The sequence below is a fragment of the Pseudorca crassidens genome, chromosome 16, assembly GCF_039906515.1.
Source record: "Pseudorca crassidens isolate mPseCra1 chromosome 16, mPseCra1.hap1, whole genome shotgun sequence".
Classification (NCBI taxonomy): Eukaryota; Metazoa; Chordata; class Mammalia; order Artiodactyla; family Delphinidae; genus Pseudorca; species Pseudorca crassidens.
In genome coordinates, this window is record NC_090311.1 from 57,872,620 (window position 1) to 57,896,891 (window position 24,272).

Genomic DNA, 24,272 nt, shown 5'->3' on the forward strand with positions numbered 1-24,272 from the left:
ACAGGACCACCCCCCTTCAGCCCTAAAACGGAGGACCACAGTGGTAGGGGTGGTGGTGGGGATCCTGGAGCAAAGAAGGCTAGAGCCAAAGAGGAAGGAGGTTGAGAGAAGGAACCGCCAAGAAGAGAGACCTGGGAATGTCTGTTGAATTGGGAATATTTTTGGCACCCTAATACCATCCAGCATTTTTTAAATGTTTAGCATGTGCCAGGCGTTGTGCTAAGTACTTTCCAAACTTTATCTCATTGAACCCTCATAACAACATAAGAGGGCAACATTATGATTATTTTCCCCACTGAAGTCCAGACAGATTGGACACTTGCTGGAGGTCCCACAGGAAGTGACACAATGCAAATGAACCCAAGCTTCCAGAGTTTCTCTGGAAGGCGGAGGTGTTTCACTGATCGCCCTGCACGATGTGGCATTCATTCCAACCACTCTCCAGAGACGGCTCCACAAACTCCCAGAAAAGACTGGAGTGGAGAGTTCTCCAGGCTGGGTGCCCCCCAACCCTCCCACAGGCTCTGTGCCAGTGGGCAAACCTCCCCCGTTCCAGCTGTTCCAGAACAGAGCCCTGGGCAGGGCTGAGCAGCCACCTGGCCTCGTCCATCCCAAGAAAGCAAAGCTGGGAAATTCCCCCTGCCTGTCCCCGCCCTGGTGCCTGCATGTCCTGCCTCTGTAGCCGGGCCAGGGACAAGCGTGTGGGCTCCAGGTACAGAACTCCCGAAGTCAAGGGTTTCAGGTCACACTGGCAAATCATTTTGCGAGCAGATGCCACGGGTCTCTTCTCGGACTGGGCAGCACACAAGGTCAGCGTCAGCAGATCTGACCCTAAAAATAGGCTCTTGGATGCCAGTCGGGGTGGCTGGGTGCGCTGCTGCCACACGCCCCACGGACCAGCACCTACCGACCTGGCCAGGACCTGGTGCGCAAAGGTGAGCCCCTTCGGTGGGAGGCCGGCACCTGTTGGGTCCAATCAAATGTTCTTTGGGGGCCTGGGTGTGGGGATTAGAAGACCCCTTTCCACCCTGTTTCTGGAGCGGCAGAGAACAGCTGACATCTTTTCTGTTTGACAGGCTTCTTCTTGCCCCGTCTTTCCCTAGAGACTCCAAGAAATTTTCTCCACTTCCCTTCCTCTAAATCTAGGCTTCCAGTTCAATGACCATTTCTAAAGGATAATAGGGCAGGTTAAAGCTCATTGGGCCCTTCTGAGGCCCTGGATGCATTGTATCGCATATCATATTCCAGCAAGGTTCTCCATTTATCCATTTAGCCAGTAGAGGGGAAAAAAATCTCAGCGGGAGGTGGGGGCGGAATGGAGACACCCGTAGTGACTCACATCAAGCATAGGGCAGCACAAATTACAACTAAGTACTCCAAACCCCGGGGATGAGAACTCTTCCTGTGTCCTGGGTAACGCTGAGCATCCTTTGGACAGAGTGACTATTTTTGAAGCTTTTCCCAGTCCTGGTGGGAGGATGGGGTTGGGGATGACTGCTCTGGTAGAGACGGGGAGACTGGGTCACTGAGGGACTTGGCCTCTGGACCAAGACAGCAGCGCGTGTAAGCAGGATGGTGGGAAGATGTCTTGTGTCTCAGACCAGGGCTCTCCCATTAGATCCTGGGCCTTTGTCCTGAGGCCCCAGTGGCCCCTCACGGGCCTGGAACCCAAGGAGTGGGGGGCTCTGACTGTTCAGAAAAGCTGAAAACATTCCAAAGGGAAAAACTGCTGAGTAAGATGGGACAGGGCATGGGGTGTATGTGGGGCGGGGTCTCCTCGCTTCCGATCCCAGCATCTGAGGGGCTCTGGTACTCAGTGTTTGTTCTGTTGCCCTTCCTTGTTCTCTTCATGGCACAAGCAGATTGTTCCCACCAAATGACATTTGCAAACAACACCTGAAGGGCTTCTGACTGAGTCCCGTACAAGGGAAGAGCCTTGGGTATTGTCGGGGCGGGGGGGCAGTGGGACGTGGGAGAGGGTCTGAGGAGTGACGGGGAGGTCGGAGGCTCTTCGGGGGCAAAAGCAGATCTGGGCTGAGGGTAAGGGGGGGACATTGGTCCTCTACCATCTGATAAGCTGAAGCCCTCACGGTGGACCTTTCGGTCCTGGGGTGGCACTGGGTTGGAGGGAACTGAGTCCTGACAGAGGGTGGAGTTCCTGTGGCTGTTGACAAACTCGAGGGGTACAAGGACCAGAGAGGGGCCCTGAGGCCGGGGGCTTGGCTGTTAGTGTTCCCTGCAACCCTGGTGATGCCCAGCTGGGTCCACTTGGGGAGGGGGCAGCCTGACCTCCACGGAGCCAGGGTTGGCCTTCCCCCGACGCCGTGCAACCCCGTGAATCGTTAAGGGGCCCTGGCTGACCGTGTGCCAGGCACGGTTCCGAGAGCTTCCCTTCTGAGTAGCAGCTCATGTACTTACTCCTCAGAACTGCGGCAGCCCTGGGCGGGGTGTACCTTGTCGACGTCGCTTCAGATGAGGAAACTGAGACACAAGGCCGTGGAGTGCTTTGCCCGACATCACACAGCCCAGACCGCAGTGAGGCCAGTGCGCCTCAGGGCCTGACGGCAGAGCCACTGAGCTTGGGTGTCCCTCCCGTGGGGTGAGCTGGGGGCGGGGGCACGCCTCTCTCTCTCGCTTCCCCCCGCTGCCTGAACTCCCACCTGGGCCTGGGGGCGGCCTCTCCAGGTCCCGGTGCCGGGGAAGCCGGGCTGGGGCCGCGCGGGGGGTAGCTGCGTTAGTCCTCTTCAGCCTGACTCCAGGGCACGCACGTGGTGCTTGACTTTTCGCTTCAGGTGAGCCTTGATGGTTCTGGGCCTACCACTTGCGCAGTAAACAGGGGATCAAGTCTCATCACAGCCTGGCATGGCCACCAGGTATCAACAGGCTGGAGAGAGACCTTACTCCCCCTCCCAAAAGCCTTGCCTGTACTTCACCCATGAGCAAAGGCGCCCCATCACTCAGAGGAGGATGCTCAGACTCATTAGCGCCCTGACCCATTTGCCACAAGTACAAAAACCCTTGGTCCCTGCCAAACTGCTTTACCCCGCTCCCTTACTCTCCCTTAGCTAAGTGCTAAGCTCAGCACTTAGCTCCCAACACAGCTGGGAATTCCCCACCCGCCCCCGCCGCTCCTGTCCCCCTACATGACACGCTCTCCGAGTCCACGTCCATGTGTTAAGGACTCATGTTATCCCCTTTAACCAACAGGCAGGGAGGCGCCGATGTTATCCCCATTCTGCAGATGAGGAAGCTGAAGCCTGGGTACGTGAGCCCCCAAGGCCGGTGAGGGCTCTTCCACAACTTCCCACTGCTCTGGGGTTCACGTGGGGAGGGAGGTCTAGGCCCAGGCCCGCCCTCAGGAACGTATACCTTGTGACTAAGATACAGTGACCTATCTAGTGGCCTGGGTGCGGATGCTTGGCTGCCTGGGTTGAGGCCCAGTCATACCACTTACTAGCTTGGTATCATGTGACTAAACTCTCTGACCCTCATTTTTCTCATCTGTAAAGTGGGGGCAGCTATTCCCTATCGAGGAGGTTTTGAGAGTAGATAATCACCAGGCACACGTTAAGAGTCACCGAGTATACTGGTCATTTCGCTGGGTCCTGCCAGGGCCTGGGTTTCTCAGTGAGCTTTTGTGGCATCTTTAAGAGGTGGGAGCATGGCCTACAGCCTTCCCAAGGTCCAGAGCCTGCCCCGTGCAGCACTGAGACACCGGCCTAGTGAGTAACAGTGGTGGGGACAGGAAGTGAGAGGTGGTGAGACCATGGTGAGGGCTGCACCCCGCCAGTCTACCCCCCCATCTTTCTCCCACACAAGGAAGCCTAATGTTCTGAGGTGACACAGAGTGGGCAGTGATTCTCAAAAGAGCGGGGCTAAAAGGCCATCTGTTCCTGAATTCATGAGCTGTGTAATTGCCTGCAGTGTTTCCACCACAGCTGGCCTGGTCAGACATCATGGCCTCTTGTCTCCTGACCCAGAGCTTCCTCAGCCCCACTGGGCCGACCACAGAGATCAAGTCCATCCCGGCCGGCCGCCTTGTCTAAGAAGGAAGCCACATGTGAGCATTCAGCCCCCTCACAGTTTCCAGGAGGCCCAACTCTGCCAGACTGAGATTGGAAAAATCAATTAGGAGTTCATAAATTACCACCCCGAAGCATTTTGAAACCATCTGAAGAGTTAATCAAACAAGTTAATGACATCAACACCATCTTAGAAGAAATATTAAATTACCTCTTTAAATGAAGTCATTTCTGTTTTTTAAATAAAAGGGTTTTCTATTAATTCACATAATTGCCTCCTATTAACATACTTGCCAGAATCCAAAAGAAAAAAGTATCTGTTAAACTTGGATTGTGTCTGATACATTAGGAATTAAACTATAGCAACAAAAAATTCCTAGGGTTTTTACGGCCAGGTTTTAACTTTTTAAAAACCCCACAACTTTTATTTCCTAGTTGGGATCGTTTTTGTAGATTTAAGATGAGTAAGGACAAGCATGACTTGCAGTAAATTAAAAATATGTATATGTATATATGTATACTGCTGCCAAATTCTGCCCCTCCACGTACCCTGGCAGTAGGTATTACTCTCCTAATAGAGTAATTTTCCCAACCACAATAACATTTGTACCCTCCCTCTTCTTTCAAGGCACATTCCAAACCCAACTTGGGTGGTGTCATGGAAAAAATGTGGTATGCATGCAACACACACTAACTTTCCCCCATGAGCCCAACGCATTAAGGAACGTAAATATGTGATATCCACAGATACAGAATACCTTCAAAGGAAGAGGACACATTTTTAAAAGATTAGATTATAACTGCTCTACTAGACCAAAAACTTGAAGAAGGCAGAGACCTTTCTGGCCCAGCCCATCCCTGGTGCTGAACAGAGGGATGTGAAGGCATGTGGGGGCAGGCAGGGCCAGGCCGAACATTTGAGGTGAAATAAAAAACAACAAGGGAATTTCCTGGGTCCAGTGGTTAGGACTCTGAGCTTTCACTGCGGACAACTCGGGTTCAATCCCTGGTTGGGGAACTAAGATCCCACAGGCTGCACACGTGGCACGGTCAAACAAACAAACAAAACAAGGCCACTTCCCATGCCCACTCATGACCCACCAGAGCACCCCTGATGCTGGCTGACTTAGCCTAAACCAAGGCCAAGGTCAGGAAAGTCAAAGAGCCCCAAGGGATGGGGAGGGATGCTGCCCTCTTCATCTGAGGTCTGCCTCCAGTCAAAGGGGAAGGAATCTTCTTTCAGAGGTAGATTTACCCCAAAGCTTCAGAACCCCTTGCACCAGCCTCTTCTAAGGCCCTGCACCTGTTTGTTTTTCTTTTTCTTAAAGAAATGGTATACATTTCAGGAGCCATAAAACTTGACTTCCTTCTGGTTTCCCGGGAAGCACTGAGGGATTAGAACGACTTTGTGACACGACCTAGGCCTGGTTCTGCCACCAGATGGCTCAAGGAGGACACAGGCCCGCCTTTGGGGAGCTCACACTGACTGGGAGGGCGCTCAGTGCCACATGTGATGTAAAGAACACCTGATTAGGCCTTGTCCTGAAGGCCTCCTTCCCGTGCCTCAGCCCGTAGGTTTAGGGTGGGCATCTGCTACATCCAGAACAGTTCTCAAATACAACTTTCACAGGCTCTTTTTCCCCCTCCATATACTCAAGTAATATATGTTCAGCACAGAGATTTATAGAGAAGATGGTTCCTTAAAAAAAAAGAATCGCATATAATTTTTCATCATTCTAAAATAAACATAGAGCCAGTGTTAATATTTTGGTGACATGTATTTTTCTATAAGAACGGAATCAGACTGTCCACGCTGCTGCATAAACTTCTGGTCTCTTCTCTCTACCAGCACAAGCCTCTTCCCCTTTGATTTCTCAAACCCACCACGAACACAGCTGTCTGTCCTAACAATTTCACTGAAGGTTTGGGGTGACAAAGAGAGGGCTGACGCTGCCGGGGGCGCCGCAAAGTTAGGCATTAGGGTCACTTTTCTCAGGAGTCCCGTGGCTGTGTGCCCTGGATGCTTCTCACCTGGCTGTCTCTGGCCCCAAGCCCTCCCTTCGCCACTCCGCAGCAGGGTCCCTCACACCCCTTCTGGGGATGTTCTAGAGGCTTGGAACGCCCCTTGGTTTCTCGCACAGAACAATTTAGCTCTCTTTGTTCACTCCATCACTTTCTGAATCACGCTTTAGGACTTACCTTTTCCCCAAGAAAAGGATCCTTAAATTGTGTTTTTTTGTTGAGCAGGAGGCCTGTTCTGTGGCTCACACTCCTGGGCATGGCTACCCGGCCAGTCTCTGCAGGCTCAAGGGGTCCACTTAGGGGTTTAAGTTGCCCACTCAAATGAATGATGCATCTCTCCACTGGGCTTCTCCCATCTTCCACCTTAGAAAGCAAAAGAATTCAGGTTGGGTTTTTGTTTGTTTGTTTTTAAAATCGCCTTTACCTCTCTTGTTACAGCTCCATTTTATTAAAGAAGAAAGCGAAGCTCAGGGAGGATAAGACGTGTAGATCTGAGTCCTCAGTGACTGCCGGGGCTCTGAGAGCAGAGAAGAGCCACAAGCCAGTGAATGTGGGGAGAGAGGGACAGAGAGGTAGAGGAGCCCCAGGAAAGAGCCAGGTCCTGGGAACACGTAAGATGGAGTGAGAAGTCACAAGCAGCTTCCAGCCCAGACTGTTCTATTTGGCCAGCATAGTTAAAAAAATATAGACATGGTTATTTATTATAAAATAGGATTATTTATTAAAAGAATCCCAAAACAGAAGACAGGAAAAAAATCTCCCTGAGTCCTGCCACTGTCCACAGTATTGATCTTTTGCTGGGTTTTTTTTTTTTTTCTAGTTAAAAACAAGAACAAAAATATACAAGTTAGTTTTTTTCTTAATTGAAGTATAGTTGATTTAGAATGTTGTGTTAGTTTCAGGGGTACAGCACAGTGATTCAGTTATATACTATATATATATATATATATATATATATATATATATATATATATATATATATATATATATTTGTTTTTTTCTTTTTCAGATTCTTTTCCCTTATAGATTATTACAAAATATTGACTACAGTTCCCTGTGCTATACAGTAGGTCCTTGTTGGTTATCTATTTTATATATAGTAGTGTGTATGTGTTAATCCTAAATTCTATAAGCGTTTTTTTTAATATATAAAGTCAAATCATGGTGTCAAAACTATATTTTTGAATTCAGATTAAAGCCTTTCCTCACTGGGCAAGGGAAACCTTTAACCAAACACGAGCTGTACCACTGAAAAGTCTGAAATGGAGTCAGGATAGGGATCCCTATTTTGATTATTCCTGGATATAGCTCCTCAAAGGCAAGGGCACTGTTTCACAGAGGAAGATGGCACTCCAGATCTTATGGGTCAAGTAACACTTGGCCCTGCATTCTCTGTTATCACAGTGTCTTTAAATGCTTTAAAATTAGCAGTATCTTAGTTTGGGTTCCCTCAAAGGTGGACGCTGAGACCAGAGTTTGGGAACAAATTGTGAGGTGTTCCAGGAAGCAGGTAACTCCATGACCAGCACAAAGACCAGAAAACAGCCTCAATCAGGGAAATACAGGGGCTTGTGTGAGGAAGCCTTTTGTGTAAGGGAGCTGTCCACTTATACCGCAGTGATCTCAGCTGAGGAACGTGACACGACAAGGATAGCCTGTTACAGCTGCCTGCTGACTTAAAATTTTAAAATCAGCAGATTTCCCACAAAACTCTGGCTTTCTGACTTTTCATAAAACCATCCGACCATCTGGGCTTGCATTCCCACATGGAATGGCAAGCTGCCACCCCCTTCCGTGGGGGCATTTGCTCTCTACTCTGCCACAGTCCCCACCACTCCCTGATGCCTCCTACCTGAGGCCAATAGTTAGGTTCTTGCTTGTTTTATTCTTTAACACCCAATGCACTTAACTCCTCTGTGTTACCTGCCTGGCCCGTCCAGGAAGGAGCCTGAGTCTGCTATCCTTTGAGGAAGAGGCAGGCTGCTGCTGCACATATAGGCCATATAGCCTTCAAGTTGGCATGTGGTTTCCTGGGACCAAACCTTTAAATATGAAGCTGTAACAGGAACCTGGAGGCCTCTCTTGACAACCTGCCCAGCTCTCATTATGACATTTAGCCTGTGATTGATATTGTATGTGTCATCAAGACCTTGGCAGTTAATCTCTAGGTCGAATCTATGGAAACCAAACAGAACAGATTTGTCTTCCCCTTCCATTTTGGCTGTGATCTGGGAAACAGACACTCCCGGCCTTTCTGAGATTCAAAGATCTGGGAGCCATGCAGAGAGGGATGCACACAAGCCGCCTTCAGGATTTGGAAAGATTACAGGTCTGTGGTTTCTGGACGGCTCTGTGCTTTGTTCTCGTACCCCATCCAATCTGCATGCTGGAGGATAATAGATCCCAGAGCTCCCTCTGCGTGCCAAGCCGCTCTGGGTAGACCACACCACTTCCTCTTCTGTCTGGAAATCCAGCCGAGGCTTTCAGCACGGAGATGGGGATGGGGATGGCTCCTTCCACAGTATAATGAAGGAGGACCAGCCTCCGCAAGGGTGAGGTCAGCTTCAGTAATACAAGGAGGCGGGCAGAAGGTTCAGCATGCAGTTACTCCAGTGTCTCCCTAAAATCCCTTCTTCTGAAGCCTCCTTTGGTGGCAGGCAGGGTTCAAAATGGCCCAAACCTCTAAATTTAGGTATATGGTGCCCAGCTTTGACTCCCTTGGAAACAAGAAGAGCTGGTGCCACAGACGGGCAGAACTCCAGACTTCTCAAAGTCAAGGCGCCTCAGGCCTGCAGCGGGGAGGGCGTGGCCACTCTCAGGAGACTGAGGTGTCTGGACTGGCTCTGCTGTAGAAGTTTCAGACCATCCCTTAAAATAACACCTCCTTTGGTGACTGGATATGCCAGCCGCCAGGCCCCAGAGTGAAGTTCGGGTCTGAGCAAGTCCCTGCTGCAGAGGGCTGTCCATCCTGTACTCTGTTCCTCGCTCACCTTCCCCCGCCTCCAAATTAGCCCAAGGCTCCATCCTGCCTCATCAGCTCCAACTGAGCCCCTAGCACAGGCCCCCCAGTCTTACTCGTTCACCCCGAGTCACTCCTTCCATTCATTCACTAGGCCATCCCCTCATTCACCTTCTGAGCACCTCTTATGTGTCAGACACCGAGGCTGAAAACAACATGAAAGAGCATCTTCAAGGAGCCTTGGAATAAGGCTGTCCAGCCCTTCCCTCGTCCCAGTCCCACACCCTTACTCTGGGCTAAGTACCTGGGTCTGCACGTCAATGAGAAGATGGAAAGCATATTGAGCACCCTTCCTACCCTTCTCTTGACTCAACAGCTCCTTGACTCTTTTTTTTCTTTTTTTTTTTTGGCTGCGTTGGGTCTTAGTTGTGGCACGCAGGATCTTCATTGATGTATGCGGGCTCTTGGTTAAGGCGCGTGGGCTTCTCTCTAGGTGTGTCTCGCAGGCTCCAGGGCGCGTGGGCTCTGTAGTTTGCGGCACGCGGGCTCTCTAGTTGAGGTGCACGAGCTTGGTAGTCATGGCGTGTGGGCTTAGTTGCCCCGCGGTATGTGGGATCTTAGTTCCCTGACCAGGGATCGAACCCGCGTCCCCCACATTGAAAGGCAGATTCTTTACCACTGGACCACCAGGGTTATCCCAGCTCCTTGACTCTTGAACCACATTCTTGGGCAATTATTATCAAACTTTAGTGAGCAACAGACTCACTTGGGAGCTTGTTAAAATACAGACTCCTAGGCCCCACTCTGGCCTAGGGTGCAACCCAGGAGTCTGTATTTTTAGCAAGTGCCAGATGATTCTGTGGGAGGTGGTCTTTAGATCATGCTTTGGCAGACTCCAAAGAAGGGTGGCCTCTGTAGCCCATGGCCCCCCCACACCTCAACTCAGGATTCTGCAGGAGAAAGTCACAGATCCAGGCTTCCCCCCAAACACTGCTAGCCAGTGATCCTTTAATTCATCTCCTGTGAACTTGGGAGAATCAAATTTCCCAGAGCGGTGGTTTCAGCATTTTCCTGTTCTTTTTTTAAAAATTTAATGGACAATTTCAAACACAAAGAGGAACAGTATGACCTTGCAGCCATCATCCTTGGCAAATCGTGCCTCATCATACCTCCACCTATACCACTCTCTCCGACACAATATATTATTGTATTTTCCAATAGTATTATTTTTGAAGCAAATCCCAGACATTATATCATTTCATCTGTGAACATTTTACTACGTATTTCCAAAAGATAAGGCCCTGAGGTATAATTTAACTGTCTTCTGAATCTCCTGCAAATTGGTTGCTAGATCTAGACTCTGAGGACTCTGTTCAAAGATCCAGGTCTTCCTTTGGCGAGGCTCCTTTCGTGGTAGCGGTGGTATGTTCCTCAATCAGAAGGCCCGTAACGTCTGACGTCTCTTATGCTGCCAGCAGTCAGTGCTCAGTGCCTACATCCATTAGCTCATCGGGTGTTGTAAAATGGTGCTTCCTTCCTTCTTTATTGAAGTTCTTCTATAAAAGAAAATTTCCCTCATCTATCCAGTAGTACAGTTTGCATCCAAAAGGAATGACAAATGCTAGATTCCTTCCTTTCACTGGCCTGTCTTCATAATGAGCTGACTCTCTAGCATCTTCCAAAAGTGAATAATTGTTTTCAGTATCATTATGATTTAAATGTTTGATGTGTTTCTACTAACTGCAGTTATTTTTATTATTCATGCTCAAATTGTCCCATTTTTGATAAGTGGGAGCCTCTTCAAGATGTGTTCTGGGTCTTTTCGATAGGATCCTAATGGTCTTTGAAGCTACTGGGGCTTTATTACATTCTTCAAGTCCCTGGCCTGCCCCTCCCCACCCTGCATCCTCCACCCCAACCCCTACCCTCTGGGCAACTTTTTTTTTTTTCTCAGAAGACTTAGACCATGTGTTATAAGCATCCTCAATTTACAGTTTTCCTCATCTCCAAAATGGAGATAATCATGGTGCCTGTTTCTTAGGGTTGTTAAGAAGATTAAATGAGTTAATAATTGCAAAGCACTTGGAGCAGTGCCTAGCACACAGTAAGTGCTACATATTTGTTACATAAATGAGTAACGTTCCCTCCCCATCACTCACCTGCACTCACATTTCTCAGTCACTCCACCCTTTCCCCCTTCCCTCCAGTCTCCCAGCAGAAGGAGTATAACCTCCCTTCCCAGGCTGCCTGAGTGTATCGGTCACTCAGCTCACGGAACACATGGTGCCCAATTCCTCAATGAATTCATTTCTTCGGGGACAATGGAAACTCTTCACCCATATTCCACCCGCAGAGCCTGACAAGCTCTGCAAATACACGTTCCAATCTGCAGACACAGCTTTCTAGCTTGGAATGTCTCTTCCAAACCCCTGGTAAGCTAGCACAACTGCCAGCCTCCTAGTGTGAGGGCAGCCAGCGTTGACTTCAACTTCCTAACAAGTTGACAAACCCTCACACAGCCAAGTTTCCTTCCACCCCAAGACTTCCGAAGCCCCGGAATGTGTGTGGCTGCCCAGACCACACAGGCTCTGGATTTCCAGGTGTGCCCTTTCCACTGGATGACAGCTCTCTGCAGACGCTGAATACCACAGGCCTGGAATGGCAGGGACCTCCTGGGCCTTCTTATTCAGGTTCTAAATGGCCTGAGCCAGCAGACTCCGGTCACATAAAGGAAAGAACAGGCACCAAAAAAGGGGTTAAATCTAAAAGAAAGGGGTTAAATCTAAAATCTAAAGGACAGGCAGCCTGCAGGGATTTCTTAGACCTGAAGCCTGTTTGTGTCTGCAGCAAATGCCCACTTCAGAGGTTGCCCAGCATGCTTGCTTTGCAGGAGAATGGAATCTTGGGGAAGTGCTGTTTAACTGCTATCATGGCCTTCCCTATTGACCTCTGTGGCCTGGGAAGAGGAAGCAGGAGCATAACAGGCTGGGGAAATGCCAGCTTATATACCCTCCTCTTTTTTGTAAAGCCCATTCCCTACCTCTGTCCCTGCTAACCGCAATCCTGACCCTCTTTCATGACCAGCTGCAGAAAGGAAAGAAAATCCCTTGGCTCCAAAATGACATCCAGAGAACCGAAGACAAGCCTCAAGAATGCTTACCCGTCTGCCAAGAAGCTGCTGCCGAAGGTGGAGGAGGAGGGGGAGGCTGAGGATTACCGTACCCCCGGAGCCTTTGAGCTGGAGCGTCTCTTCTGGAAGGGCAGTCCCCAGTACACGCATGTCAACGAGGTCTGGCCCAAGCTCTACATCGGCGATGAGTAAGTGGCGAGGCCCAGCCTCACCTTTGGTAGCCAGCCCTCCCCAGGGCACAGCCCTCGCCACCTTCCTGCCATGAGCTCTTGCTTTTTAGGTTGGTTCTGAGAGAACTCTATTAGCTAGGGCTGGGTTTATTTTCCTATCACAGAAAACTCAGAAAACGGGCTTGGGCTTCCCTGGTGGCGCAGTGGTTGAGAGTCCGATGCAGGGGACGCGGGTTCGTGCTCGGTCCGGGAAGATCCCACATGACGCGGAGAGGCTGGGCCCGTGGGCCATGGCCGCTGAGCCTGCGCATCTGGAGCCTGAGCTCCGCAACGGGAGAGGCCACAGCGGTGAGAGGCCCGCGTACCGCCAAAAAAAAAAAAAAAAAAAAAGGGGGGGCTTAAGCAAGATAGAGATTGGTTTCTCTCTCACATAAAAGAAGTGCAGAGGAAGGCGAGCTGGGGCTGGCATAGTGACTCCAGGGTCACCAGGGGCTCAGGCTCCCAGGCTCGGCCTCCACCATCCCCAGGGTGTGGTTTCTTCCTCCAGGGTTGCTTCAAGGTCTGACACTGCTAACAGGGACCCTGCCATCAACTGTAGGATCCAGACCACCGGAAGGCTGAAGGCAAGGAAGAGGAAAAGGACATCTTCCCGAAGGGAAGTCCCACCCAAGACTTCCCCTGCCCTTAGCTGCAAGGGAAGCTGGGAAATGTAGTCTTTTATTTTAGATGGGTATAAGACCAGCAAGAATAAAGTCAGTTCTCAGGTGGGTGGCATAAGAGCACATCACCATATGTGTCAGGAAGCACGGTAGACCTAGCAAAGTTGAGGTCACTGTCCCCTCTAGATTTTTATAGTCACCATTCCCCACTCTTCAAACAATTAGGAAGTGCCTACTGTAAATAATAATAATAATTGTACTTATTCTTTATTGAATACTATGTGCCAGGCACTGTGCTAAGCATCTTGCATGCATGACCTCACTTTATTTTCACTACAGCCCAATGAGAGGTCATCTAATTACTCCCATTTTAAAGACAAGGAAACTGAGGCACAGAGCAGTTAAGTAACTGGCCCAAGGTCCACAGCTCAGTAAATGGCTGAGAGCTGGGATTCAAATGCCGTTTGGCCTAACCCAGAAGCTTTCATCCTGACCAGCACTCCTGCTCCTCCTGCCATCCCCCAGGATTCCAGCTCATGGCTCATCTCTCTGAGATGGTGCAGGACCACTGCATGTGTGATTTTTAATAAACACCTTGCTGCTTAAAAACCTAGAGATAACTGTCTAGTCATGGGAAATCAGGGGCAGAACCCCTTTTCTTTTTTTTTCTTAATATTTTTAAATGGAAAAAGTTACAAAAATTATATGCCCTTTTACACTAAATTAAACTAAATAGAGGGTTATAAAAAACTGCATAATCTCCCTTTGTCCTCTCTTAACTCTGCCCTGAGTAACCAGCATTAAGCTCACTTTATGTATGTTATTGCAAACATAAGGAAATATATGCATACATTTAAAGGATTCTTGTGTGTGTGTGTGTGTGGTACGCAGGCCTCTCACTGTTGTGGCCTCTCCCGTTGCGGAGCACAGGCTCCGGACGCGCAGGCTCAGCGGCCATGGCTCACGGGCTCAGCCGCTCCGCGGCATGTGGGATCTTCCCGGACTGGGGCACGAACCCGTGTCCCCTGCATCGGCAGGTGGACTCTCAACCACTGCGCCACCAGGGAACCCCAATATTTTTATTTCTTTTAAATAATTTTTAGCAGAAAAAAGGAATTATACTCTTCTGTACTTTCAATATTCCTTAGTATAGCTGTACCATAATTTATCCAATCATTTCTCAGTTATGAACATTGGAGAATGTGGGTTCCCCTAAATAGGGACTCTATTGTTTACTTTTTAAAAAACAATAGCTTTATTGAGATATAACTTGCATTCCATAAAATTCACCCTTTTAGAGTGTACAATTCAGTGGTTTTATTATATTTACAGAGCTGTACAACCACCAGCTAATTTCAAAGCATTTCCATCACCTCAAAAGGAAACCCTGAACCCGTTAAGTAATCACTCTCAATTCCCCATATTCCCCCAGCCTTAGGCAGCCAACAATCTGCTGTTTCTATGTATTTACCTATCCTGGACATTTCATATAAATGGAATAATAATAAATGGCCAATTGTGACTGGCTTCTTACACTTAGCATACTGTTTTCAAGGTTCATCCAAGCTGTAGTGTGTATCAGTGTTTTATTATTCTTTATTGCCAAATAATCTCTGTACTATTTTTGCAACTTTTCTGTAAGTCTAAAATTAGTTCAAAATAAAAAAGTCATGCATACACTTTGACCTCAAATATCGCTTTCAGAAATGTGACTTACAGAAATAAGAGTACCAATACACAAGGAAATATGTACAATGTTTATCATTATTTGAAGTAGCAAAAAAGGGGGGGAAATCTGAATCTCTTATCTTTTAATAATAAAATATTACATAAACGTAGTAACTATATTGTTTTCCTATTTTAAAAGTAATGTAAACTCATTGTATAAATATAGACCTCTTAGCTTCCCTATTTGTAACAGGTTAACAAGAGAACCTTCCTCATAGGATTGTATGGATTGAGATAATATATGTCAAATATTAGTGCAGTGCTTAGTACAGAGTAAGCACTGAAAAAGTTTAGCTATAATAATAAAATAGTGATTAATGTAAGGAAGAAAACTTCTAAATATCTCAAAACAATCACCCAAGTCCATCACGCCAAGCCTACTAAGACTGCAGTACATTTCCTCCTACACTTTCTACATGATACATTTGGTTTTAAATTCTTTTTATATAGTTGTGACAATATTGATTATTCATTTTATCTTGTCTCTTTTCCACATAGCGTCATTCATAAACTTTTCCCTTCCTATATACTTCTCATATATTTCATTATAATAGTAACTATAATTATATATGTATTATATCAAATGGATAGAAGATCATTTATTTAACCACCTTCCCTACTATTGGACATATCGGTCACTTTCACGTTCTCACTTTTATAAATAATGCTGCAGTGGACATCTTTACTCATAAACTTATTTTTATATTTAGGATTATTTCCTGAGATCTGACCCTACAAATGGTATAAATAGGGGAAGGAGGATTAAGATTTAAAGATTTACACTGTCTCTGTGTCTTTCTCTGTGCTGTTCCCTTTGCCTAAAATGCCCTTCCCTTCACCTCATCTCCGTGTCCAGATTCTATGCATTCTTCAAAGTCCACTCAAATCACTTCTGCCATGAAGTTAGCTTTCCCAATCCCCATGGTGAGAAGTAAGTTTTTTCTCTCTGTATATTACATACTACATTTACCTTCCCTACAGCTTATAATAGTAACAATAGCCAAATTATATTGGATTCTTACCATGTGCCGTGCCCTGTGCTAGGCATCATTGAACCCCCCTAACAACTCTATGAAGGAGGTACCATTATCTCTCCCATTTAACAAATGAGCAAACCAAGGCTCATGGAGTTCATCCATTTAGTCAGTCAGTATTTACTGGGCACCTTGCTAGGAGCTTTGGGGGATACAAAGAGGAAACTGAGGTTCAGAGAAATTAAGTGACCAGCCCAAGGGTACACCACCAGGCAGTGGCAGGATATATTCTCAAACCAGGATCAAGAAAATGTGGTCAGTCAGATAAAGAAGCTGTTTTCCAGTTGAGGAGAAGAGATGTGTAGACATGTAACAGGGAATAGAAAGAGAAATAGGTAGTGGGTTGGAAGGAGCATGGGGTTGAGTCTTGGCTCTGCCATTTACCAGTGTGTGATTTTGGACAAGTTATTTTACCTCTCTTCCTCTTCTATGGCAACAGTAACAAGGCTTATCTCACAGGTGAAGATTAAATGAATTAAAACAAGTGAAGTGCTAGAGTAGTAGCTGCCACATAGTAAATGCTCAGTAAGTGCTTGGTATTATGGATCTAAGAAAGCATCATAGGAGTGGTGAGTTCTAAGCTTGGCTTTGGAAGATGGATAGGATTTCAACAGAATTCTAGGCAGAGGGAACAGGGTGAGAAAAGGCATGGAGGTGCGAACAAACAGGGTGATTCATCTGGAACATTGGGGATGAATGCAGTAGAGAATGTGCTTCCAGAGGGTCTGAGATTAAGCCAAGTTTTACTACTGTGTGATCAGCTTAGACTTAGCTATGCTGTGATGACGGGTATCCCCAACATCTTGTTGGCCTACCAGAACAGTGGTTTACTTCTCCCTCATGTGACATGTCCATGGTCTCTCCACTCGACTCCAGGACTCAGGACTCAGCCCCTCTCTGGGATATTGTCAGGCTCCCGGCAGAGGGAAAAGAGAGACATGGCAAACCACAGACTGACTTGGAAGTGACACAAGACACTGATGCCCACATTTCACTGGCCAAAGCAAGTCCATGCCAAAGCCTCATGACAATGGGGCAGGAAAGTGTAACACACCCCTCCGGATGGGCAGCAAACATTCCAAAGGGTAACACACAAGGTACCACAGCCACAGTCGTCTCCAGGTGCAGAGGCTTTGGGTAGGTCCTTTCACCTTTCTGGGCCTCAAAAGATGGTTACTGAGAGGATTAAAAGAAATAATGGAATGTGAAAGCATTTTGTAAATTATGAAGTAGCAGACAAATGCAAATGTTGTTATTATTGCTACTTAGTGAGAAAGAAACCTGGGAAGGTAGGTCAGGGCCAAGGGACTTTATTCAGGAAGCCACTGAGTGTCTGAGCAGGATACAAATGGCCTAGTGTAATAGAGTGACAGACAGTAGGGTTTGACGCAATAAGATATGCTTACTTCCTTGACATCTGACCATAAGTTTGCTTCCTTCAAGCAAGGGAATGTCACTGCCCTTTTGACTCAATCCAGCTCTGCCTAATTGAGCCCCCAAACAAACACACACGCACAGTCTAGGCAGGCTCCACAGTCAGCGTGTGTGACCTGCGTGCACAGCCCAGGAGAGGACCAAGGTCAGCACCCACCTGACCTTGTCCCCATCTCTGCTCAGGGTCCCTCCTTGACACCCACTTAACAAGGTTAATGAGACTCACAGATGCTTACTGAGAAAGAAGTTAATTCCACCATCAACGCAACCACACCAAGGTTACAGCCTGGCTGAAAGCAGGCACAGCTGCCCGCGTCTCTCCGTCTCTTTGTAGGTATTGGCCAGAGCAGTGAAATGCTCATAGCTGGCTCCTCATGCACGAAGCCTCAGTTTTAATTTGATATTTGCATTTAGGTTGAGTGTTTCCTTCCCTAAAAGCGCCTAAGATCCTTAAAAGCCAAGAATCTGAAAGTTAAGGTGGTTAGGATCCAGGAGTGAGAATGGGTGTCCTGAGGCAGCTAGCGCCACCGGCTGCTCCTGAAGTCTAGACCAACGATGCCTGGGACCTGCTGGGCACCAGACTGACCCCCAAGAAGCAGCTCACTCTTTCCCCACTCCTCTCTCCTCAAGCACAGAAAGGCTGGGCATCTGCTCTGGAGCCACAACGTCTGGGTCAAATTACTGGTTCCCACGTGGCCTTGGGCAAGTCACTCAAGCTTTCGGAGCTTCAGTTTCTTCACCTAGAAGATGTGGATTCAATGGGTTAATACATCTGATTCTCAGCACAGTTCCTGGCACACCCACTGTGTGTGAACTATTAGAGATCAGGCAGCTTCTGGAAATCCAACTCACAGTGTGAGACGGAGGTAAAGAACAGTCACTACAGTTTGCCACTCAGCGTCCCTCTGCTAAGGGCAGCCTTGGGACAGAAAACACCCCTGGTCAAATTTCTCCCAGGAGATGCTATCATGAACCCAAGTCCAGGTTGGAAGGAAGGAAGTCCCTCTTAATGGGCCTTCTCCAGCCTACTCCCTCCATGGATGCTGTCCCGGCCTTCCAGGGACCCGGGTGGCCTAAGGCCTGAGGGGGCAGTACCACATCAAAGCCTCACACGCTTGTGGGTTTCAGAACGTCTAAAGCATTTTCTCAATCTCAGCTTATTCCAAGGGGATCACCAAATGGGATGCCTGGTGACTCCAAGTGTCTGTTGCTTACCAGCCTGAGGAGAGCAGAGATGTCCCCCCCATCCTCCCACCCACTCCATCACCACAGCCTGGCGAGAAGAGGCCACTGACAGAGAGATGTGGCTGGTGTGAAATGTGCTGGGTCAGCGGTGGGGGTCAGTGCAAGCCAGGCAGCTACCTTTTGGTGGCCTCGTGGGGAAGTCTTCCTTGTTCAAGGGCTCAAAGCACAGCCACCCTCTCCCACCCATTTCCTACAACTTGGTAGGCGGTCTGAATCTGCAAGTGGGAACCTTGGGGACAGTGTGGAGTAGAGCGAAAGCCCTCCAGCAGGATTCGGGGCAGAGAGTTCAAGCCTCCAGTGTGGGTGGCCATTCCGTGTGGCCTTTGGCAAAACATCTTATTGTTCTGGGACTCAGTTTCTTTATTTGTAAAATAAAGGGATGATTTCCAACGTCCCTTCCAGCTCTAAAGTAAAATTCTTTAAGAAATGTCTTATTAAATAAATTAGGCTTTATTAGGCTCAAGCACGTACTTGTTTTACTACTTTTAAGTCATACAAATTAGATTCAAATTAGGTTAACCAAGGGTTGCCCTCCAGAGAGCCAGGGACCGGCATTGATGATGAAATAAGAATAATTCATCACCTCTTATCAATCAGCAGTCCCTAAATGGGTGCTTCAGAAGTGCTTGAGGATGCTTGAAAGCACTAAATTTCTGTAATTTAAATATTCTCACTTTAATCTCACTCACATCTTCCATTTTCTGAGCAAATTCTTTTTTCTTTCTGTCTTGCTTCTCCCCAGTAGTCAGCAGGAGGGGAAATATCCTGGCTACCATCAAAGAGATTGTAAAGTCCCAGGCAGGACAGGCTCCCCATAGTAAGGCTTGGTTGCAACAGGATAATTGAGAAATCTCTCTTCCCTCTCACGATAGAGGCAGCCCTATAAGCCAACACCAAGGCTCTGCGAAGCTGCTCTGCCTCTGCCTGAATGGTGGGAGCCCTATTTTTATTATAACTACAGTTGCCTCCAAGGTCTGGCTTTTGGGGTCATCGACAGCCAGCAGCCCCTCCCTATAAAGCCTGACTCTTCAAATGCCTGGGCCAGCTCCACCCAGCCTGAGCTCACTTGCCAGGGGCCTCTCCAGCTCACCCTTTCTGCTTTTCTACTCCCAACCAGACCGACAGCCTCTGAAGCCAGTGGCAGCTCTGGGGCTGGCCTGTAGTCGAAGAGGCTGGAGAGTGAGATGAAGGCAAATCAATGGCTGAGACGGTCCTCAGCTCAAGAGAGAACCTCTCACTGGTGCACCTGGACAGCTGCAATCTCTCCCCCCAAAGAAGAAAGGACTAATTCAGCCTTGAGGCACCAAGTAGAGCTAAAACTTGACCTGCTTGTCCAGGGTGGGCAGCAAAAACACAGCCAAGGTTGACAATTTAACATGCTGAATGTCACCTGAAAGAACTAGAAAACCTGGACTCTGAGCCTCCAGGTACCGAAGGCGACTAAGGTACAACTGGGCACCAGTTGTGGGCAAGGTGCCCAGGGTGAGACGCGGTGGCCCTGGCCTGGCTGGGCCTTCTCATGCTGGGTGACAGCTTTTCACCCAGCGATGTCAACCATTTCCTTTCGTGGTTAGCCAAATGCCTAGTCTAGTGATTAATACAACACCATTTCTTGAAACCAGGCTTCCCATGCATTGTCTTTCCCCTCTTAGCCTCCATCCTTGGAGGTCTAGAGTCTAGGGGGGTGGGGAAGATGATGAAGAGATTTCTAAGGAGTTAAAAACACCGAGACCACCTTATGTCTTTGCAACAGTCTCTCCTGAGAACTAAGGATAGAACATCAATAAAAATCATGGTATAGATTTACCCACTAAGTGAATATACGTTATGTTCATTACTGAAAGTTTACAAAGCACAGACAAAAAGAATATTAAAATTCCCTATAATTCTGTTACCCAGAGATAACCACTGATAACATTTTGTCGTGCATCTTCCTATTGTTTGCCCCCCACCCTGGAATTTATCTTTTAACCTTTTAAAGAAACTTGAATATTGCATCACTCAACTTTACAAGAATCTTGTAAGGAAAGTACTGCCAATGTAATTGGTTCTATTTAACAAATAAAGAAAACTGAGGGTCCCAGAGGGTCATTGTTTTGGTTCATGCAGCAGTTTAAGCTTACAAACTACACCTGTGAGCCCTGTGTTTTCTGCAGAGCCTCACAGCCAAACAGCTTCATCATCAGCAAGTAACAAGAACACGCAAAAAACCAGACAGCTAGTGAATTTTGCCTTCATATCAGGTGAATTGAGGGAGATCAAAAGCTAGAAATGTGCCTGCTGTTTTAAAATTCACTTGCAAGGAGTAGGTGTGGTCAAGACTCCAGAGAAGGAGAAGGTCACCATCAGGGTCATGCCCACGAACTGATGTGCCACCACAAGTGTCACACGCATCAGAATAAATAAGGTGCCAGATTACAGGATGTGGGCCGTGGACGAACAGGAGTCCATGATTAGGTGCGGGAACTCAGTGGGTCCTCACAGACGTGAGGGTACGGAGAACTGCCCAAGCTTTAGTGGACTTTCGTCAATGCCCAGTGCAGAATCCTGGCAACATGGAAGCAGCTGGTTCCCCACTGCAAGACAGCTGGTGGATGGCTTGTACAGATGCGTACTTGCATGTCCCTCCTCCTCTCTGTGACAGCACACATCTGTGGGAAATAGACTTCCGGGCAGGGGCTGAGGTATGTAGGCTAGGAATCAGGAGGGCCCCAAGAGGTCCGAAAAAGTGGAATGCCAAGAGCTCTGCCCAGGGAGACTGCTCTCACTTGCCACTCCTCAACGCTGGTTAAAGCAAGTTTCCTGGAGGAACTCTGAGGGGCTGAAAGGAGGCTGGTCCAGGCCGGAGAAGGGGGAAGGGAGGGAAGGTCTCTGAGGAAGAAAGTCCCTTTCTCGGCCCTCCAACACAGATTCAGAATCCAGAGCGAGGCCAGAGGTTCACAGGCAGGAAGAAGAGCTAAAGAGATCTGGGTCAGAAACAGGGATGTGACAACGTTCTGCAAAAGTAAAACCGTACAAGTCCAACAAATGTGGGAGAAAATGTTCAGCCTCATTGCTAAAATTAATGAAAATGAGATTTTTTTGGTCTATGAAATTAGAAATGAACAAAAATCGGAATGTTAATTTGAGCAAACTTTCTGGAAGACAATTTAGTAACGAGTATCAACTGTGTTTAAAATGCTCATATCTGTTGACCAGCAATTCCACTTCGAAAAAATCTCTCCTAAGGACACAGAGATGTGCCCAAAGAAACACAGCAAGTTGTTTGTTTACAGTGTTTCTCATTGTAACACCCATCACTCTGTCTCTAGGAGAGAGACAGACGAGAGAGACAGACGAGAGAGAGAGAACACAAATGTCCAAAGCTAGGGGCTTGGTGAGATAAAATTGAGATTTACCTATGGAATGGAATAGTATGCAGCTATTGAAGGCTGTATGTTGACCTAACAAGATGTTTACAGGGACTTCCCTGGTTGCGCAGTGGTTAAGAATCCACCTGCCAATGCAGGGGTCATGGGTTTGAGCCCTGGTCCGGGAAGATCTCACATACTGTGGAGCAACTAAGCCTGTGCACCACAGCTACTGAGCCTGAGCTCTAGAGCCCGCGAGCCACAACTACTGAGCTTGTGTGCCACAACTACTGAAGCCCGTGCGCCTAGAGCCCGTGCTCTGCAATAAAAGAAGTCTCTGCTCACCGCAACTAGAGAAAGCCCGCGCGCACAACGAAGACCCAACGCAGCCAAAAATAAATAAATAAAATAAACTTTAAAAAATGCTTCCAAAAAAAGAGTTTACAATATATCACCATGCAAAGTTTTGGAAACTGTATATATAGTATTGTATATAGTATTGTAACCCCCACCCCAACCTTTATATAAAATATACAAATCTATTCATGGAAAAACAACTGGAAGATCTTTTTTTTTTTTTAACATCTTTATTGGAGTATAATTGCTTTACAATGGTGTGTTAGTTTCTGCTTACAACTGGAAGATCTTATATCAAAAGGCAAATAGTCTTTATCTCTAGGGAGTAGAAATACAGGTGTTTCGTGTGTGTGTGGGAGGGAATATGTTTTCCACATTCTGCATAGAACATGTGTTATTTTTGTAATTAAATGACATATTTTAATTCTTTAATATCTTTATTGGAGTGTAATTGCTTTACATTGTTGTGTTAGTTTCTGCTGTATCACAAAGTGAATCAGCTATGCGTATACTTATATCCCCATATCCCCTCCCTCTTGCGTCTCCCTCCCACCCTCCCTATCCCACCCCTCTAGGTGGTCACAAAGCACCGATCTGATCTCCCTGTGCTATGTGGCTGCTTCCCACTAGCTAACTATTTTACATTTGGTAGTGTATATATGTCCATGCCACTCTCTCACATCGTCCCAGCTTACCCTCTCCTGCCCCCATGTCCTCAATAGATTACTTACACCTAAGATTTTTCTTAAACAACCAGAAACTGATGTTTAGGCTCCTGAATCACCTAAATCCTTGAAGTAATTTCTTAACCCTGTTTTTCTTCTAAGCTTTTCTCCTTCAGCAGAGGCACATTTCTTAGTCTTTCCCACATATCTGAGCAGGTGGCCCTGAAAGTTAAGAAAATTAAACAACGCAGCACCAGGCAGCACCCTTCGACCCTACCCCACTCCCAGTGATAGATGAGCTAGGTGTCTGGGCCAACTGGGGATCTGCCTCCCAAACAGCCACTGTCTACTGAAAGTCACTCTGTGTATTTGCAAATCCCCATCCTGCCGTGGATACCACCCAGAGCCCTCAACTGGACTCTAAGTAAGCCAAGCTGGGGGAAATCTCCCGAGGGGTGTGTGAGGACGCCACCTCCCCTTCCGGGCCCAGGTAGCCACAGAGCCCGAAAACCTGCAATGGGCTTCAGGATACCCACCAGGTCTAATCCTCCGCATGAGCCCCTTTCTCTCCCTCAGACACAGTCAAAACCAGTTCTGGTGGGGCGGCGCGGTGAATGTAGAGGTGTCATGCAATGAGTCTTATTGCATATCTACCCTGATCCTTGACCCCCAAAGCAGCAAAGTGCAAACTGTTACTGCCAGTTGATTATGTTGAAACCCAGCTGCAGAACCCAGCGAGACCAGTCTTTATGGTGGGTAGGAACTTCCTGTCAAGGACAGTTAATTTTAATTTTTCCACTGAGCTCAACCTCAAAGTAAGGTTGATTGCTACTCAGCAAGATGGACTGCATTAGTGGAGGCTTTAATTGAGCGCAGATCTATGTCCCCAAAGCATAATGTTTGTTGTATACATACTTTGGGATGAGGAGAAAAATGAAAAACAGACCTTTCTGAGGAAAAATTGAAAGCAGAATGGGTTTCGTAGTCAGGATGGCAGCCCTAAAAGCCAGCTGCAGGGCTTGGTGGAACTCCCCATCTCCCCACGCCTCAGTTCCCATGGGCTGTTTGCACATGTTTCTAAAAGCTCAAGGCCTGTGTTCAGGTCTTCCAAACACTGGACTCCACTGTGGTTCCTCTCATGACCAATAAAAAGCCCCAGGAAAGCAGCGATACCCAAGGGGCCCTTTGCCGAGGGACCATGGCTTGTGTTTCTACTGCATGGAGCCTCCCCGCTCAGGGTGTGGATCCACATTGGCATCCAATATGCTCACTTCTGTCCACGTCCTTTTACCAGTGGCCTTGAGATGAGTCCTCAGCTGGAGCGCATTGCCACTTTTAGCCTCCTACTGTTACAGTTCCAGACCCTTGTCACCTCTTCCCTGAGCTGTAGAACTGGGCTTTGTGCTGTTGAGGGAGACGTCATCTCGAAGCTCAGATGGGATCACCCTCCTCAAACACCATCAAAAGCTCTCCCTGACGCCCAAATGCAGATCCTGA

The 24,272-nt window shown here is 47.7% G+C and overlaps 1 protein-coding gene across 8 annotated transcripts in view; it reads left to right on the plus strand.

The window, feature by feature from the left end:
* The first annotated feature begins 756 nt into the window (after positions 1–756).
* The window catches only part of DUSP29 (dual specificity phosphatase 29), a 110,758-nt gene continuing 87,242 nt past the window's right edge, over positions 757–24,272 (plus strand). For 5 of the 8 annotated variants that reach the window (XM_067710460.1, XM_067710456.1, XM_067710457.1 and 2 more), the window contains exons 1-2: positions 777–935; positions 12,088–12,321. In XM_067710460.1, coding sequence (XP_067566561.1) covers positions 850–935; positions 12,088–12,321 — 320 coding nt within the window. In that variant the 5' untranslated portion in view covers positions 777–849. Of the gene's footprint in view, positions 936–2,425; positions 2,600–2,792; positions 2,874–3,207; positions 3,283–3,924; positions 4,294–12,087; positions 12,322–24,272 lie in introns of those variants that run through there. The other 3 variants (XR_010935937.1, XM_067710461.1, XR_010935936.1) reach the window with 3 other exon arrangements.